The sequence below is a fragment of the Hippocampus comes genome, unplaced genomic scaffold (genome assembly GCF_001891065.2).
Source record: "Hippocampus comes isolate QL1 unplaced genomic scaffold, H_comes_QL1_v1.1 scaffold22, whole genome shotgun sequence".
In the NCBI taxonomy this organism is placed as follows: domain Eukaryota; kingdom Metazoa; phylum Chordata; class Actinopteri; order Syngnathiformes; family Syngnathidae; genus Hippocampus; species Hippocampus comes.
The window spans coordinates 8,261,378-8,277,978 of record NW_017806175.1 but is presented as its reverse complement, the minus strand read 5'-3'; the positions used below and the strand labels follow the sequence as shown (position 1 = coordinate 8,277,978).

Genomic DNA, 16,601 nt, shown 5'->3' with positions numbered 1-16,601 from the left:
AGATGGTGGCTCTTCTTCCTCGGGTTGACCTGTCCCAGTCTAGAAGTCGAGACTCCACCTTCTTGGTCCTGTTCCGACCTGCCTGGGATCCACTTACAAAAAGTCAAGTCTCATCTGGAGCTTTCTTTCAGGAAGTCACATATAACCGCCGCGGTGAGAATTTGTGTGTGTGTGTGTGTGTGTGCGTGCTGTACGTTGTTGACGTGCAAAATAATGACGTGCTGCCGTCTGTTCATGACTTGCTATTTTATTTTTCAAAGCGCCGTCTACGTTTTGCTCGTGCCGAACATGAAAATGTTTCAAGGAAACGGAACAAAACGCAAAGTTACATGAAGTTGTGGCTTCCCACGTGCAAGTTGGGATTCATTTGCATCTCGGGCTCCCTCCAAACGCTCAGCGGCATTGTGGGAAGCACGGCTTGCACAAAATAACATTGACTTGTAACACTTGACTAAATAGGTAAGAAGCTGACTTTCCTCTGCTCTTTGTCACTCTAACTTAGAATACGCACAAACATGAACGCACGGTCGTCTGGAAATACGCGCGCACATATTTTCAGGATGTATGAAGGAGGTTCCGCTGGTGTCTTAATGTGGAAGATGTTTAACTCGCGGTCGTGGTGCCTTCACGAGTCCCTCCCACCCTCCCATTTGGCGTCTCTTGTTATTGCGGAATGAAACGTGGTGGGCTCACATTTGCCGGGTGTTATTCCTCATCAGCAGTGTCAAAGGGTCTTTAGCACACGATGACCTCCCCGAAGCCGGCCGCCGGGAGCCATTTCCTTGGGGGAGGTTTGCGGCAACGTCAGCATTTCGCGCTTGCGCGTGCGTACAAGTGACACACAAAACAAACAAAAGCAAGGTTTTCTTCACTTGGGATGCTTGGCTAAAAGACGTTTTTGAACATTTTATTTGATTTTTTTTTGTTTGGCTCCAGGGAATCCCGATGGCGGCGGCGAGCAGCTGACATCTGCCGGATGTGCCCAGGCTCCAGCGAAGGTAGGATGCGTTTGCTCTGTTGTTGCGATGAGGTCACATCCCGCCCGACGCTCTCACTTCCTCCTCGGGCCGCAGTATTTGCCCTGGCAGCCGCCTCCGCCTACAACAACAGCAACCCGCACGCGCGCGCGGTTGACCCACGGGCGGTTGGACACGACACGCGGCGATCGCACGTATGTTGACCGCCTACGTTAGCTTCGGCGCTAAGGGGCGATGACACGCAATGCCGTCGTCGCGCTCAGAGAAATGAGCGCGGACGTTTCGGCAGTGACGACCTGCCGGCGACCGCGACTTTCACACATGGAGCGGCAACACGTAGCAAGAGCGTCCAACGATACTCGGGGCAATGTATTCTGTCCGCTGTGTGGGGACAGCGACTACGTTTACATGCAGTCAATAACCTTTTTAAAACCCGAAGATTGGCAGCATTCGGGTTTTTGACCCAAATCTCCCGTGCTCCCGTTGTAGGGCGCGGTCGGAGCCGACGTGCTTTCACCTCTTTTTCCCAATGCCCAAGGGGCTTGGCTGCGCATTTCTACGCGACGCGCAGGGCCTCATTTTTCCACAGTGGAAACTGGACGTGCCTCACGGGTACAGCTCGGAATGCTGCCCGTGCGCCGAGAGGCCACGTGTGTCGCGGTCATATCGGCGCTTTAGTTGTGTGATGTGTGTGTGTGTGATGGTTACCTCCGTAGGCTCCCGCTGCCAACAGGCCCTGCATGGCGGCGTACTTGGCTGCCTTCTGCGCGCTCGCTGCAGCACACATGAGAAGTCAACACTCTTACTCTGAAGGCTTTGTCGCGAGAGCGGCGTGCCGCCTCGTCCGGCTCAGCTGGAGCCCGACCATATGGGCGAAGGTATTGCCACACCCACAACAACAAAGGAGGAGCCCCCTCACCCTCTTAACACCTTCTACTAAGCGGGGAGGGGGAGGGGGGCTTTAAACAAGGATTAAGAGGTCAAATTACGCCTTGAGTCCACTACAAGCAGAAGAAGTTGGAGGTTCAAACAAGTCTGAGGCTATCAAGAGGATCTTAGGGGTTTCAAAATGGGCTTTCAAGCCACGGTTTGCATTTCAAATTCAATCAATCAAGTTCCGTTCAAAAGTTGGATGCACACAATGCTTCTCGTAAGATGAACATGAGTGATTGATTGATGGATTGGTTGATTGATTTTGTGCCGCGTGGCAATCCTTTGTGTCATTTGAATGAAACGGGCACATTCCAGAGGGCGCAGCGGAAGGTCTTACATTTTTGTGCGGCTCCCGCGTATCCTGCAAGACAAAAAGAAGACGGGGGAGGGGCTCAAACTGCGTCGGTCTGTCTTTTTCACATAATATTCACCAATCAAATATGGGAAGCGTTCAGGCGCCCTATCGATACCGCATTGATTCATTTTTGCGCAGGATGTCCGATAATCACAAGCTCAATCAAAAGAGCGTCCCGGGCGTAGGTGTGATACGGAAGTCGATGTCTTTTATGAGATTAGATGTGACATTCGTCTCATCAACCAAGAAGAAGTCCGTGATTTTTGGAGAAAAGATACTTTCCCTCTCGTTTGCGTGTCATTTCCAAAGCAATTCCAAATAAAAGAGAATACACCAGGCAAGCTCAAACAAGTCAAGCTTTGTTTACCGGGATAGCCTCCGGGAGCCGGTCCGCCAAAGCCGCTCATGGCACCCCCTGCTGGACAAACACACTCACGTTTGACTCTTGATGGGGCAAATCTCAAAATCTTTTTTATCGCCCATGCTTTGAAAAGTAAGTTCAGGCCTTTCAAATGAAGTGACTCCCAAAGCGCCCACTTCATAGTAAGCACGTTTGTTTTTTCTTCGACTTGTATTGCAATCGCACATTTGTCCATTTAATCAAAAGCTCACTTTCACGAGCCGGGGAGTCTTGACCGTTAAGTCGCCCAATTCCTACACTCGTTGGACCCCTCCACCCACATCCCCGACCACCACAGCGCCGCCTGCTCAGCACAGATAGCTCACAGGCGGACTCTTGCGGCTCACTGTAACCTTTATGGTCGGGACCAGGCTACAAGTTCAAGCTCTTGGGAGTTAACAATTCAACACGGCTTAGTTACGCTGTTGAATGGACGTCAACTTATATCTTGTTTACCCGGCCTATATCCTGCTCCTCCAAAAGACGATCCGTAACCTGACTTTGCAGGTTTTGTCGCTCCAAGCGCTTGCCCGCCAGGTCCGTATCCCGCACGGCCACCGATCGTCGGTGCACTTCCAGCCGCTCCCGGACCATAGCCTCCGAGTCCAGCACCCCTGGGCCCGAAGCCATAAGAGCCCGTCCCAGTTCCCCCCGGGCCATAGCTGCCTGGTCCCACTCCATTGGAAACAGCACCACCTGTTGGAAAACGTGGATGCAATTCCGGATGAAATATAAGCATATTGTTGTGACTGTATGCGCGCATTGTGATGCAATGTGTGATCTTACCCGGTATCAAGGGTTTACCTTTGCCGGATGATTGGCCACCTGGTCCAAAACCACCTAATCCTGGGCCGGCACCACCTGGACCGAAGCCACCTGCTCCTGCGCCGGAAACTCCAGGTCCAAAACTACCTGTTCCTGTGCCTGCACCGCCTGGACCGAAGCCGCCTGCCCCAGCAGCCGCCGGTCCAAATCCACCCGTTCCCATGCCTGCTCCGGCTGGACCGAAGCCGCCTGCTCCAGCAGCCGCCGGTCCAAATCCACCCATTCCCATGCCTGCTCCGGCTGGACCGAAGCCGCCTGCTCCAGCAGCCCCTGGTCCAATTCCACCGGTTCCCATGCCGGCAGCACCTGGTGTGAAGCCTCCCCTGCCCTTGGTAGCACCGCTTGGTACCAATCCACCTGTTCCAGGACCTGAAGCACCTGGTCTGAAGTCACCACCGGGTCCAAAGCCACCTGTTCCTGTGCCAGCATTGCCCGGTATGAAGCCTCCTGTTACGGCACCTCCTGGTCGGAGACCACCTCCCGGTCCGAAACCACCGGTTCCCGTGCCGGCACCGCTGGGTCTGAAGCCACCACCTGGTCCAAATCCACCTGCTCCCGTGCCGGCACCGCCTGGTACGTAGGTACCACTGCCATAGCCAGCTCCTCCAAGTGAGGATGAACCATAGCCTGCCATGCAGAAAGAAAAACCCAAGTATGTCTTAACTTTACATTTTCAATGTAAGAAAAAGATGCTGTCATCATACCAGATTTGGCGGGCTTCCCGATGTTCAATCCTTGACCCGCTCCACCAGCTCCATAGCCGCCAGGCCCTGTGGCACCACCACCACCTGGTCCGTAGCCACCTGTCCCAGTTCCAACACCACCCAATCGTTGTCCTGCTCCTGCAGTGCCAGGCCCATATGCTCCAGGACCAATACCACCTTGTCCGAAACCCCCTGGACCGGACGCGGCTCCAACTCCTCCGGTTCCGTAGCCACCAAACCCATTTCTATTTCCAACAGCTCCTGCCCCATAGCCTACAAATAAATCATGTTTCTGTTTATGTGCTGGAGGCGAAGGCCTGATTGGATGTTTGTCGGTGTCTGCATACTTTTTGATGGTTTTCCAGCACCGTGCCTTGAACCTGAATGAGAGAGAGCATGCCATATCAATAAAAATACTTTTGAAGAACGTTTTTTTACAGAAATTCAAGCTTACCAGCATATCCTCCCAGTCCACCGGCACCCCCGCCATAACCCGGTCCTCCTCCCAGTCCTCCAGGACCCGCTCCAGCGGGTCCAAATCCAACGTTTCCAGTTCCACCAAGATTACCACCCACGCCCCTGCCTCCGAGCTTGGCGTCATAGGCTCCAGGTCCACCCCCATAACTGCTGAGCCCAGGACCAAAACCAAAACCTCCAAGCCCTGTACCATAGCCTCCATGACCGGCACCAACACCTCCGGGTCCAGCATAGCCGCCAGGTCCAAGTCCACCTTGGCCCCCCGCTCCGAAAGTACCATAAGCTGATATGAAGACAAATATATGATGAAAACATATCTCGCGGAAGCAAGACAGTCCTCAAAGAAAAGGACAGTACTTTTGCCTGGTTTTCCTCCTTGCCCTACACCGGCGCCGTTCGGAAAGCGTAGACCTGAGATGGAGCAAAGAGTTCGATTGCACATTTTTTTTAGAAAAGTCTGACACCTTGATCTTGCAAGTGCAATTTCATTGGCATACCTCCACCTGGCAAGACTCCAGCTCCACCAGCACCATCATAACCTACGATAAATGACGGGGGAAATGGAGAAACCTTTGTGCAACGTTGACTTCATTGTATACTTTTGACACATTGCATTGAGCAGATTTCATGGTGTACTTTTCACACAGTTCATTTGCTTTGAAGCAGCTCACTTTTTCCAGGTTTTGTGATCCCCGGTCCTACTCTGCCAGGTACCATGCCGCCAAGACCCGTTCCGACGACTCCTGTACCTCCGCCGACGGCACCAGGCCCAGTCCCCAATTGTCCTGGACCTCCTCCAATCACACCTGTTCCTGTCCCAACTCCTCCCGGAATGGGGCCAACACCTCCGGCACCATCATAGCCGCCAGCCCCACGCCCACCTTGACTTCCTGGACCAAAGTTCCCATACGCTGATATGGAGACAAAAATGGTTCATAGGAGGGAATTTTTTGGGGCAAGGAAGCAAGAGGGTTGTCAAGCCAGGTAACCCTGGATTACCTCCTTGTCCTGCACCAGCTCCAGTCGGGAAGCGTAGACCTGGGAGGGAGGAAAAGTTAGATTACACATTTTTGAAATCAGTCATTTTATTCTGCACGTAAAAAAAAAAAAAAAGTATGACATACCTCCAGCTGGGAAGGCTCCAGCTCCACTAGCACCATAACCTGTGACAGATGATGAGTGAGATGTAGACTTTTTTTTTTTTCTTTTTTGGCATCATTGTGTACTTTTCACACAGTTCAAGAAGCATTTTTTTCAGTCGCTCACTTTTTCCAGGTTTTGTGAGACCTGTTCCTAGTCCGGCAGAGGCCCCAACACCTCCTGGATATCCTCCACTTCCACCAAGTCCAGTCCCACCTCCTGGACCTCCTTCAACTACACCAGGTCCGGTCCCAACTCCTCCTGGACCTCCTCCAACTACCCCGGTGCCACCTTCTACTCCACCAGGTAAAGCTCCAACTTTGGTCCCATCTGGATTGTATGCTGTATTGAGGACCACATCATTTTGATTGTTTGTAAATGTTGTTCCTGTGTTGCTATCAAGTTATCATGTAAATCACAAAATGCATTGGAGAGGCACCTTTGGATGGTTTAGGTGTTGCGCCTCCTGCTAGTCCAAATCCAGTTCCAGAGTCTCCGACACCTTCTCCTCCTGTCCTACGTCGACCATCTGCGCTTCCATCGGGACGTATTTCTCCCTCTCCCTCACCTGGGGTGTCTCCTCTCGGGACTCCTAACACACAGAAGACCAGCAGTCCCTCATTAAATGGATGCAATTAAAAGGACGAAGAATGGTCAACTTGAAAAGTGGCAGTGAGTCACCAGGTGGTTTGAGAGGTTGAGCTCCAGGTAGGACCCCACTTGCGCCTGGAGTGATTAGACATGGCCGTTAGGTTTTCTTCCATTTGAGGTCTAACTGTACGTACAGTGGAATCTCTAAAGTCATACCGGTTGGTTGGACAGCTCCCCCACCACCTGCAATGACAGAAGATAAGACGTAGAGATCATCTGTGAAGTTTCAGGCAGGCTTTGGTCTTTGTGTGATCTTTTCCAAAGTTTGACGTCAACATACCGGGTGCGGCTCCTGTGGATCCTGTCGGGCATCACAACAACAAGCACACTTACAACAATGACCGCCGAGGCAAACAAACCCAATCTAGAAATGAAACTCTTACCTGGAAGAGGAGTCCCACCGAACCCTGTTTCAGAGAGGAAAAAAACAGCGTGTCCAAACAATAAATATTATTTGAAGAATCGTTTAAAATGTGTAACACTTACCCGGTCTTCCTCCAGGGATGGGAATTCCTGTTCCTCTAAGACCGTCTCCATCAGCTCCTGCACCAAATGGGCTGCCAGCGACCCCCCCGCTGGCCCCTGTTGCAGTAGGGGTTTATTCATGTGCACACTTTGATTCAACAGCACGGATTGTTTCACATGTAAAACAACTTTTCATGACTAAAAAAGTTAGTGTATTTTAATTGATAATGCCTGTTTAAACACGAGCACGCTACCACCCCTCCCCGCTGAACACCCCCCGACCCCCGATGAGTGATTGAAGGCTGTGGATCCTCAGGCCTTACAGTGCAGTGTTGTATCTCTACAAATAGAAGTTGCATTTAAACACACCTTCTCCTGCAGCAATGCCAGACCCCTCTATCATACCGCCTGGACCACCCTCACCTGGAATAGGACAGATTGTTACTATTGAAATTGTTGGTTGATACCAATTTGATGATTACCTCGATCGCTGAAAACCAGAACAAAATGCATTGGAGTATGTCTCTGAATGAACTTTTCCGATTTTGATTTTTGCTATCGGATCTTATTGTCTTCTTTTTGGTCCTTATTTTTGGGACACGCACTTCCGTCAAATTCTTTTCTGTCCTTTCCAACGTCAATGCGACTCCCACCTGGGTCAGTAACAACCAACAATGTCACAGGTCGTTCAAAGACGTTAGAAGAATCGCTACGGCTTATAGTTGTTGTGTACGTGCCTTCTGCTAATGGCGCCATTGTTCCTCGTGCAGTGCCTCGCCCTGACCCAGCACACATTTGGATTACCGACTAACCTCATTTCAATCTGATTTTTACACCGACAGAACCTTACCGCCAGGTCTTGTTGTGTGAGCGGCATCGCCCCTGCCGCTTCCGTTGACGTACACTCTGGTACCGCTGACCGGAGCGCCAGTGCCACCGCCCGGTCCCGATGACGCTCCGCCAGTTTGACCTACAGGATAAGGAATTTGTTGCAATTCATTTATTACCAGATATGTTCCTTTCAATGATTTTATACTTGAAACCTATTTCATTTCCTACCATATTTGTCTGCCTTGGATTCAGCTACACCGTACCCTGACAAGGCAAATCAATAAGATGCCTTCATAAACAACCTGTTACCGTTTGCTTTCGCTTGACATTGCCAGCCTTAAACATTTCATAAGAAATCATGAACCTTGACAAAAATGATCTATAATCAAAAGCAACCTTGTCCGACTCCGCCTCCGAGTAATCCTCCACCGACGCCACCTTGTCCGGGCCCGCCTCCGAATCCCCCACTACCGACTCCACCTTGTCCGGGCCCGCCTCCGAGTACCCCTCCACCGACTCCGCCTTGTCCACGTCCGCCTCCGAGTACCCCTCCAGCGACTCCCCCTTGTCCGGGCCCGCCTCCGAGTACCCCTCCACCGACTCCGCCTTGTCCACGTCCGCCTCCGAGTACCCCTCCAGCGACTCCACCTTGTCCGGGCCCGCCTCCGAGTACCCCTCCACCGACTCCGCCTTGTCCACGTCCGCCTCCGAGTACCCCTCCAGCGACTCCGCCTTGTCCGGCTCCACCTTGTCCTGCACCGATCACACAAGTCATTTATGGGGACGAGAGCGAAGACATCATCTATTAGGGTGCTCATTTGAATGAAGCAACATCATATATGTACCATATTTGGCAGCTTTCGAGCCAACTCCATCTTCTGTGAATGACATTTTGATTAGTTCAGTCATAGTTATAATATTCATTTATTTAGTTATTTTATGTCGCCATAAAGTCATTTGAACCTGGTCCATATCCAGTCCCTGTCCCTGCACTGTGGCCTGCCGCTGATTCAAAGCCTGTCCCAGGGACGGCCTCAGGGCTGTAACCCCCAAGTCCATATCCGGTTCCACCGGTCCCCGGCGCTCCCCCTCGTCTTCCATCTACACCCGACCCAGGCGCTCCACCGCCAACAGGAAGACCTGAACAGTTGAAGCACACTTTTAATGTAAACTATGTGTAGATACTTTCTCCACATATTATCTCCACACATATTGCTTATTTTGTTTGATGCGATTACAGTCAGTGCACACGAGAGACTCGGCGCCACCAGGAGAACATGTGAGATGAATTTTGTTCCTGTTACTGAACACCCATCATTGAGGACGGTCAACAGCACTAGTGACTGATTACGAATAAGTGGACAAGGTTTTGCAGTGTCGTATACCTCCGGCACCACCTGGTCCAAAACCAGCAGGTGCTCCCCCAATTCCAACACTAGAAGGGGGCAGTCCACTTGCCCCGAGTCCTGCACCGGCTCCTCCAGCTATTTGTCCAGCGCCTCGCCCGTGGAACCCTGCTCCTCCAAGGCCGGAACTTGGTCCACTTACAACACCAAGTCCACCTACACCCATCACCCCGCCAGGAAAACATAAATGAGATGAGGAGCTTACTGAGCAACCTCAAATTGTAATCAAGTATTGAAAATGGTGTTCCTCTAACCGTATTTGCGGGCTTTGGCACCAGCATAACCTGAAAAATGCAGACCCATCAAGAACTGAGAGTACCACATTAGTCATTGGTCCTTACTTCGTAAAGCTGCATCTGAATCTTACCTCCTGGTCCATTTAGAGTACCTCCAGGTCCAACTCCTGCACCTGGTCCAAATCCAGTGCCAGCTCCTCCAGGCCCAACTCCTGCCTCTGGTCTGTAGGCAGTGCTCGCGCCACCAGGCACCATTCCAATTCCGGGTGCAAAACGTGTACCAGCGCCCCCAGGTCCAATAACCCCTCCTGCCCCGTAACTTTTACCTGCACCTCCAGGTCTGACTTCTCCCGGGCCAAACCCTGCCACAGTACCACTAGGTACAATTCCTCCAGGTCCAAACCCTGTACCAACACCACCAGGCCTGACCCCTCCTGGTCCATAGCCCATGCCAGCTCCGCCCGGTCCAACGCCTCCAGTACTCATTCCTTGACTTCCCAGTGCTCCACTGAACATGCCTATCCGGGGATGTTTTGTTCTTGTCGTAAATACAGCCAAACAATAAAAGGGCAACCGTTGTTTTGAATCACCTGGCTTCACTTACCATATTTACGGGCTTTGGCATTGCCGTTGTACCCTGAAATATGAAGACAGCGCAACTTGAACAAATGCCAGACTTCAGCTTGAGTGATTGAAATAGAACTTTTGAGTTATGATTACCAGCAGATCCTGTTCCTATTCCTCCGAGTACTTGTCCAGCTCTTCCTGGTCCAGTACCACTACTCCCTGGCCCATAACCTCTTCCGCCAGGTCCACCGGCGGTACCACCTAACCCAGTTCCAGCAGCACCTGGGCCATATCCAGGACCGTCTGTCCCAGTGCCAGCGCCACCATATCCAGGGCCACCCGTGCCAGCACCATAGCGCCCTCCCGGTACGCCAAGGCCTCCAGTCGCACCGGTGCTGACGCCACCATATTGCTCTGGACAAAGTTTTTGGGAATGTGTCCTCAAGGATCTAAGACTTGGGTTGTCTAAGGTTGTTTAATTGACTGGATGCCAACTTCAGATGAAGATGTCTCACCATATTTGAGTGCTTTGGCTGAGCCAGGACCATAACCTAGGGCACAAAGCGTTGATAGATTTCTGGACCTCTCGGACTTAAGGGCATTTATTCATTAATGGTGTATCCTTTGCTTTAATGGCGCTGAGGAAAACCCAATACGGCACCTGTTCCAGCTCCACCGCCATATCCAGGAAGAGCTCCCGGTCCACCCGTTGTTCCCATTCCACCCCCATATCCAGGAACAGCTCCAGGTCCCCCAGCTGATCCAACTCCGCCTCCGAATGCAGGAACAGCTCCAGGTCCACCGACAAATCCAGGGAGACCAGTCCCTCCAGCAGGTAGTCCAGCACCAACTTGACCAAGGGTACCTGCTCCAGCTCCACCCGGCGAACACAGTGAGGTTAGCTCAAGCATTGATGACTGTATTGAGGATGTCATCAAAGGTATGGCATGAAGCGAATGTAAAGTGCCTTTACCATACTTGGCTGCTGCTTTGGCTGGACTTTTTGACTTTCCTGTGCCTGTGACATTAAAAACACTTGGTAGGTCTGCCTGCCCTTAAGTGACTCTTCCCTAATTCAGTTATTAGTCAGACTTTAGTTACCTGACTTGGGCGATATGAGAGGGTATCCACGAAAAACCCCTGGCAGTTGATGTCCTCGACCGTCTTAAGAGAGAAATCCATCATTGACTTAGTTGTGCGAGGCAACTTTACATGCAGCTGTGCACAGCCAAATTTTGGCGCGGTCCTCAAATGAGCACCAGAGGTTGGTTGGTTGTTTGGTGCTCATTTTTTCTCCCCCTGAGCCACCGACCTTATGGAAGACTTGCGGCACATCCGGGCAAGGTTTATCATGATGCGTCATTTTAAAATAACTGAATCCGTTTTTGTTTCAGTTTTCTTATCTTATCTTTTCACTTTTTATTTCCTAATTATAACGACATACCAGGGCTACACATTTGCTGCTTACTAAAGCAAAACAAATAACTTTTATTTTTGCCCCAAAAATCATATTTTACACAATTGTGTTGCATGGCCCTATTATTCTAGTGCACAAAAGCTCCATGACGGACTTGAACTGGAGTGCGTTATTCAATTTTCCGTGCTCATGCGCACCAGTGCACCGTTTTTTTGTTGTTGTTGTTTTTTTAATGTGGATCATGTCATCGTTAGATTTTTAGTTGCCGTAATAGCCGGTCTCAATTTACCGTCTGCACCTTGGCCGGGTACTCTGCCACCTGCACGGAAGAGGGCAACACTTGAATTTGTCAGGCATGCTCCGCCCCACAGAGTTCACAATGAACCTGATTTCATACCAGCCTGCGGTCCAAGTCCAGTTCCAGTTGCCACTCCAGGGACAACACCTCGGCTTGCAAAATCTAACCAAGGGAAAAAATAGGAAACACTGTTTGGTTTGTCTGTTTGTGTTTCAATCAGTTGGTAGATTAAAATATGCTCTTTGTGCCTTTTACCATACCTTGACTTGGTACAAATCCACCTTGGTACAGTCCAGGAACCCCTACACCTGTATGAGCATGTAGCCCAATTTTAGCAACCAAGGCCCCCAAATTCTCCCAGCTAGAAAGTCAACTGGTGTCATATACTGATGAGAATTTACCTGGAAGTTGTTTTGATGCTTTACTGCCAGGCCCAACTCCTGCAGCCCCGTGTCCAAGCCCTGCAGCCCCAGGTAGGAATCCTGCACCCGCAGGCCCCACCCCTGCGCTTCCAGGTCCAAACCTTGCACCCGCAGGCCCCACCCCTGCACTTCCAGGTCCAAACCTTGCACCTCCAGGCCCACCCTCTGCACGTCCAAGTCCGAATCCGATGCCTTCAGGCCCAACTCTAGCACTCCCTGGTCCGGACCCTGCACCATCAGGTCCGAATCCTGTTCCCCCTGGACTATAACCTGTTTCCACAATCAGAGTTATGTTCCTGTATTTGAAGCAGTGAACATTGCATGACCGATCCGGTACCTGATTTCGGAGGTTTGGGTCCAGTTCCACCAAGTCCTGGATACTGGCTACTGCCGCCTTGTCCATAAGCACCTCCAAAGCCACCTGAATCAAAGGCAGACTTGATTTACTTTCAATTCCATGTCCATTCAACATGATGGCATCGCTTCCTTCCGATGACCGGATGATGTAGAAATAGAACTGAAAGAGGAAGTCACCCCCCCCCACCAAAAAAAAAAATTCTTGACAGGAAAATGTCGTACGCGCCCCCCACTAGTCTCAGAATGTCATTCCGATTCATGTTTCAATTGTTCGAATATGAACGAAGCGTCAAAACCCGCCCACGTGTAACCATTTTGCCGCTCACTGTCGACTGAAAAAGACATCTCGCTTGCTCGGGACTCGGGTGACAAGACAACCAGTCCCGGCTCAGATGAGCCGTAATTGGTTGAGCAACCGTGATGTCATTTTCACCCGACAGCAAGTAGCAAAATGGCTGGCCCCTCAGAGGGATAAAAATGGGTGGATTTTGCCGCTTCAGTCATATTTGAACAAATACAATATTCATCAGAACACCGCGTTGAGACCAGTGGGACCGCGTAGACGGTATTATTGTCATGAAAAATGTGGCGTTGACTTCCCCTTAAACACACCTCCGGGTACGAGGCCCGTCCCGGTTCCTTGACCGGCGCCTTGCGATCCAAGCGCTTGGACCACACCCGCTTGACCTCCGAAACCCAAACCGGCTGCAGAGGCTCCCCCAGTTCCATAACGTCCAAGACCCCCGAATCCGAGTCCACCCGCACCTGCGCCTGCACCACCCGTTGCTAGTCCCGGTCCAAAACCTCCACTCAGTCCTCCTTGGCCACCGTAGGCGCCACCTTCAGGCAAATTTGAAATAAGCGGCATGATCACGTTGTAGCCTAGGTACCAACGCGTAACTAACGGCATTGCCTTGTGGTGAGAGAATGCTGCTCACAAGCAGGAGCAGGAAACCTTACCTGTTTTCGGAGGCTTCGCACCTGGAAGGAGCGGTTTGAACCAGTCAAGAAGTATTCTCAGAAAATTGCACCACGTGAAATAAAAATCATCATTTGAGTTGAATTTGTCATACCGGCCCCAAAACTTCCGGCCGCACCTCCCACTCCCCCGCTGCCCGGACTGTAGGTGCCGGGCTGGAACCCTCCTGCTCCTGGACCGACAAAGCCACCTGAGCCAGACAGAAGACAGGGTTGTCGTCAGTACTGATGACCGATTATTATTATTATTTTTTTTTTTTTTATTCTTTCTTTGGTTGATTTCGCTTTTCTCTTTTCAAACCCAGAACAGCATCCTCCCATACCTCCCTGAGCGAAGCCTCCACCACCAGGACCGAATCCCGTGCCCGTGCCGCCTGGTCCGAATCCAGTTCCGGCACCTGCGCCGATTCCGGCCGCTTCTCCGGCTCCAACCGGTAAGCTCACGCCTACGCGCAGCGGGCAAAACAGATGCCTAAGGAGTTTTCTGCGACTGGCTTCAAATCTGCGTCAACTGCAATTTTTCTGCAAATGATTTTGGAAACTCCAATTGTCACAGTGTGCAAGTCATCGCTCTTTCATGACTTTGCGAGCACGAAGCACTTCATTGTTACATATCAATTTGTAAATACTCAGAATCGGCCAAGTGGGATTTGGTGTGTGTGTGTGTGTGTGTGTGTGTGTGTGTGTGTGTGTGTGTGTGTGTGTGTGTGTGTGTGTGTGTGTGTGTGTGTGCGCGCGCGCCATAGTGGCCCCTCATCCTGAACACATGTTTTTCCCTCTGCTGTTAATTGAGAGTGCTGTGTTGTGTTGGATGAAACCTGAGGTCCATAAATAGAAAGTTAGCTATAAAAGGAAAAGTAGAATTCTCATCCGCCCCCCCCCCTCCCACCCCCTCCCAAAAATGTCGGTCTATAGGGATTCCTAAAGAATGTGAATGACTAGTCTCGGTGTAACGTCATGTATTGTTGCATTTCAATGCGCAGGCCCGCCTCCCCTGCCACAAAGCCCAAAACTCGAGTTCACTTTCAAGCGCAGCACAAGTCCGCCTCCCATGTGATAAGGCGACCGACCACAAGCTGTTGGTTGATATTGGAGGGCGGCGCGGCGGTCGACCGGTTAGCGCGTCGGGCTCGCGGCGCAGGATCCCGGCTGCGGCTGTTCTCCGGGTACTCCGCTTTCCCTCCCGCATGCCAAAAACATGCACGGCGGGCTAATGGAGCACTAGAAATTGTCCCGAGGTGTGAGTGTGAGCGCGGATGGTTGCGTGCCCTGCGAGCGGTTGGCAAGCCGTTGCGGGTGTCCCCCGCCTACCGCCCGAAGACGGCGGCTGGGAAAGGCTCCGGCGCGGCCGCGACCCTCCTGAGGAGAAGCGGATTAGATGATGGATGGATGGACGGATGATGCGGGAGGGAAAGCATGAGTGGTTCTTGCCCCCTCCACAAATGAAATCAAACGTTGGTCATCCAACAGACGGCACGGAGCAGCGGATGGACTCTTTTCCTCCGGCTCGACTCGCGTGCACGTCAATCACAACTTCCCCGAAGCTCATGAAAACAATGGCACCAAGTCAGAGAGACGCACCGAGAGAGGGAAAAAAAATCTAGCCCTTGCAAGTCGAAGGTCCAGATCAGGAAGGATTTAAAAACCCTTTTTAACTTTATTTTGCGCATGCAAAACTGTACTTTTTTCCCTCCAAATGTTGCCGCTGTCAATTGCGAATTTCTCCATTGTGAGACGAATAAAGGTTTTCTTTTTTGAAGTTGAACAGGATCTCGAAATGATTCTCTGACGATTGGTGAAAGTTGTCGTCGAATCGGCAAATTGAAACCTTGAATGCCGAGAATTCGAAAGCACGCGTGCGATATTTGCAGAGGTGAAGAAGAAGCGGCGAGCCCAGTGAGCGGGAGGGGACGACCGCTCGCGTTTCACTTGAGCGAGTTGCGGCGCCGAGGGCGACTCACCTCCTTGCAGCGAGGGTCCGCACAACGCCAGGACCACCAGCAGCAGCGCCGGCGGGCCCGCCGCGCCTCTCGGGTACCAGCGCCACGTGCCTCCTGCCATCCCGCTCCCAAATGTCCTGGCCCGCTCCGAGCGGGCCGCTTTTATCCCGCCGAGCTGCCGGCAAGACTTTGCGGGGAGGGAGGGGGGCCGAGGGGGCCTTCCCGAGCGGCGAGACGGACGCCGCTCTCCAATTGGGCCGCAGGCGCTCACGCCAAGATAGACGAGCGGGCAAGAAAACACATTGGATCACTCGGTTCAAACAAACACGCTGTTTATTTGCCTCCGCGCTGCCAAACACTTTGAGAAGGCTGACTTGGGGGGGGGGCTCTGAGGGAAAGGGAGGCGCTCATTGGGCGCTTTGAGAGCACAAGCAGCAGAGGTGGGAAGGCCCCGTCCGTCTGCGGGATGATGGGATGAAGTCCTGTCGCGGCTCTGACAAGAGCGAGCACGGGTGAGCGGCGGCTCGCAGGTCCGCCTCGCCGCGCCGCTTTCAAACCCTCCGACGTTAACGGCGGCCCGATGGCCAACAAGGCGCCCGATTGGGCCGGCACGCGTCTTACCGGGAGGGCGTCTGACCTCTCCCTTCGGGGGCGGTCAGTTGATGCGGCATCCGGGTAGGGGGCCTCCCGGACATCTTCCGGGCGTGTCCTGCCACTCGGAGGCCTGTGACACGTCGGGGCCATGTCTACTGCTGCTGCTGCGTGCTTGGGCCGCTTGTTGAGGTCACACGACCTGTCCGCTCGAAGCCATTTGGGAGCGTGGCATCATGAGCTCGCCGCCTCGGCGTGCTCGTGATGCTGCGTTGCGTCGATGTCAACGCATCGCGATGCGCTGAATCGCGGCCCAGTTCGGGAGAAGAAACAAACGAAAGAAAAAGAAAAAAGTCCGTGCCGGCCCGATGCATGTTGAAGTCGTGCGCGCCGCGCATGTTGAAACTTCAGCTGGCGAAGTCGCCGACCCTCTCCGCCATGAGGTCGGCAGAGAAAGGGCCTATCGCAGCAGGCTCGCTCGTGTTTGCCTACGCAGTTTCCCGCTCTACGTTAGCCTTCACGTGCTCGTGGTCGATTTCTCTTTGGTTTGTTGCTTGTCGACACGCGCGCCCCGCCACCGGCCGGCGAGCGGCTCGGGGCGCGGCCCGCCTTTTGCCCGAAGTGGGCCGGG

At 52.4% G+C, this 16,601-nt stretch overlaps 1 protein-coding gene and 2 long non-coding RNA genes across 19 annotated transcripts in view; 2 read left to right on the top strand and 1 right to left on the bottom strand.

Moving 5' to 3' along the window:
* The first annotated feature begins 4 nt into the window (after nt 1-4).
* On the top strand, nt 5-7,479 carry LOC109532081 (uncharacterized). Of its 4 annotated transcripts, XR_002171303.1 has the most exons (6): nt 5-153; nt 937-1,171; nt 1,694-1,855; nt 5,352-5,655; nt 5,947-6,117; nt 6,964-7,479. It is a non-coding gene; the product is annotated as an uncharacterized LOC109532081 (long non-coding RNA). The 4 variants fall into 4 exon arrangements; XR_002171305.1 differs by lacking the exon at nt 5,352-5,655 and having other exon boundaries at nt 937-998; XR_002171302.1 differs by lacking the exon at nt 5,352-5,655.
* Nucleotides 863-15,732, bottom strand: LOC109532076 (uncharacterized PE-PGRS family protein PE_PGRS54-like). Of its 13 annotated transcripts, XM_019896715.1 has the most exons (46): nt 15,401-15,731; nt 13,763-13,885; nt 13,535-13,630; nt 13,422-13,442; nt 13,074-13,301; nt 12,442-12,525; nt 12,084-12,374; nt 11,943-11,990; nt 11,782-11,844; nt 11,674-11,703; nt 11,069-11,131; nt 10,629-10,985; nt 10,483-10,518; nt 10,121-10,381; nt 10,005-10,037; nt 9,532-9,918; nt 9,419-9,448; nt 9,144-9,320; nt 8,722-8,898; nt 8,604-8,636; nt 8,155-8,511; nt 7,987-8,022; nt 7,778-7,897; nt 7,533-7,706; nt 7,297-7,350; nt 6,949-7,044; nt 6,846-6,869; nt 6,743-6,763; nt 6,619-6,645; nt 6,493-6,537; nt 6,251-6,403; nt 5,938-6,153; nt 5,796-5,834; nt 5,671-5,709; nt 5,343-5,582; nt 5,169-5,210; nt 5,029-5,082; nt 4,649-4,954; nt 4,542-4,574; nt 4,195-4,467; nt 3,452-4,117; nt 3,122-3,361; nt 2,633-2,683; nt 2,248-2,271; nt 1,686-1,751; nt 863-1,098 (listed from the first exon to the last, which is right to left on the bottom strand). In XM_019896715.1, exons 1-46 carry the CDS (start codon nt 15,498-15,500, stop codon nt 1,052-1,054), a joined length of 6,081 nt encoding a protein of 2,026 aa, XP_019752274.1. In that variant the 5' UTR covers nt 15,501-15,731; the 3' UTR covers nt 863-1,051. The 13 variants fall into 13 exon arrangements, with proteins under 13 accessions (XP_019752274.1, XP_019752269.1, XP_019752270.1 ...); XM_019896710.1 differs by having other exon boundaries at nt 4,195-5,082; nt 7,533-7,580; nt 7,665-7,706; nt 15,401-15,732; XM_019896711.1 differs by having other exon boundaries at nt 4,195-5,082; nt 8,155-8,406; nt 8,491-8,511; nt 15,401-15,732.
* Nucleotides 13,546-16,601, top strand: part of LOC109532082 (uncharacterized) — a 14,719-nt gene continuing 11,663 nt past the window's right edge. Inside the window, exons 1-3 of one of the 2 annotated variants that reach the window (XR_002171306.1) lie at nt 13,546-13,651; nt 13,750-13,873; nt 15,311-15,473. This is a non-coding gene — a long non-coding RNA (uncharacterized LOC109532082). Of the gene's footprint in view, nt 13,652-13,744; nt 13,874-15,310; nt 15,474-16,601 lie in introns of both variants that reach the window. The other variant, XR_002171307.1, reaches the window with a different exon arrangement.

Bases quoted from the DNA above. Each gene is read 5' to 3' on its own strand.
- LOC109532076 (XM_019896705.1), bottom strand. From the start codon at position 15,500: ATGGCAGGAGGCACGTGGCGCTGGTACCCGAGAGGCGCGGCGGGCCCG. The intron at 12,375-12,441 runs GTACCGGATCGG...TTGTGGAAACAG, and splicing joins ACCCAAACCTCCGAAATCAG to GTTATAGTCCAGGGGGAACA. The intron at 10,038-10,120 runs GTAATCATAACT...TTCATATTTCAG, and splicing joins AATAGGAACAGGATCTGCTG to GGTACAACGGCAATGCCAAA.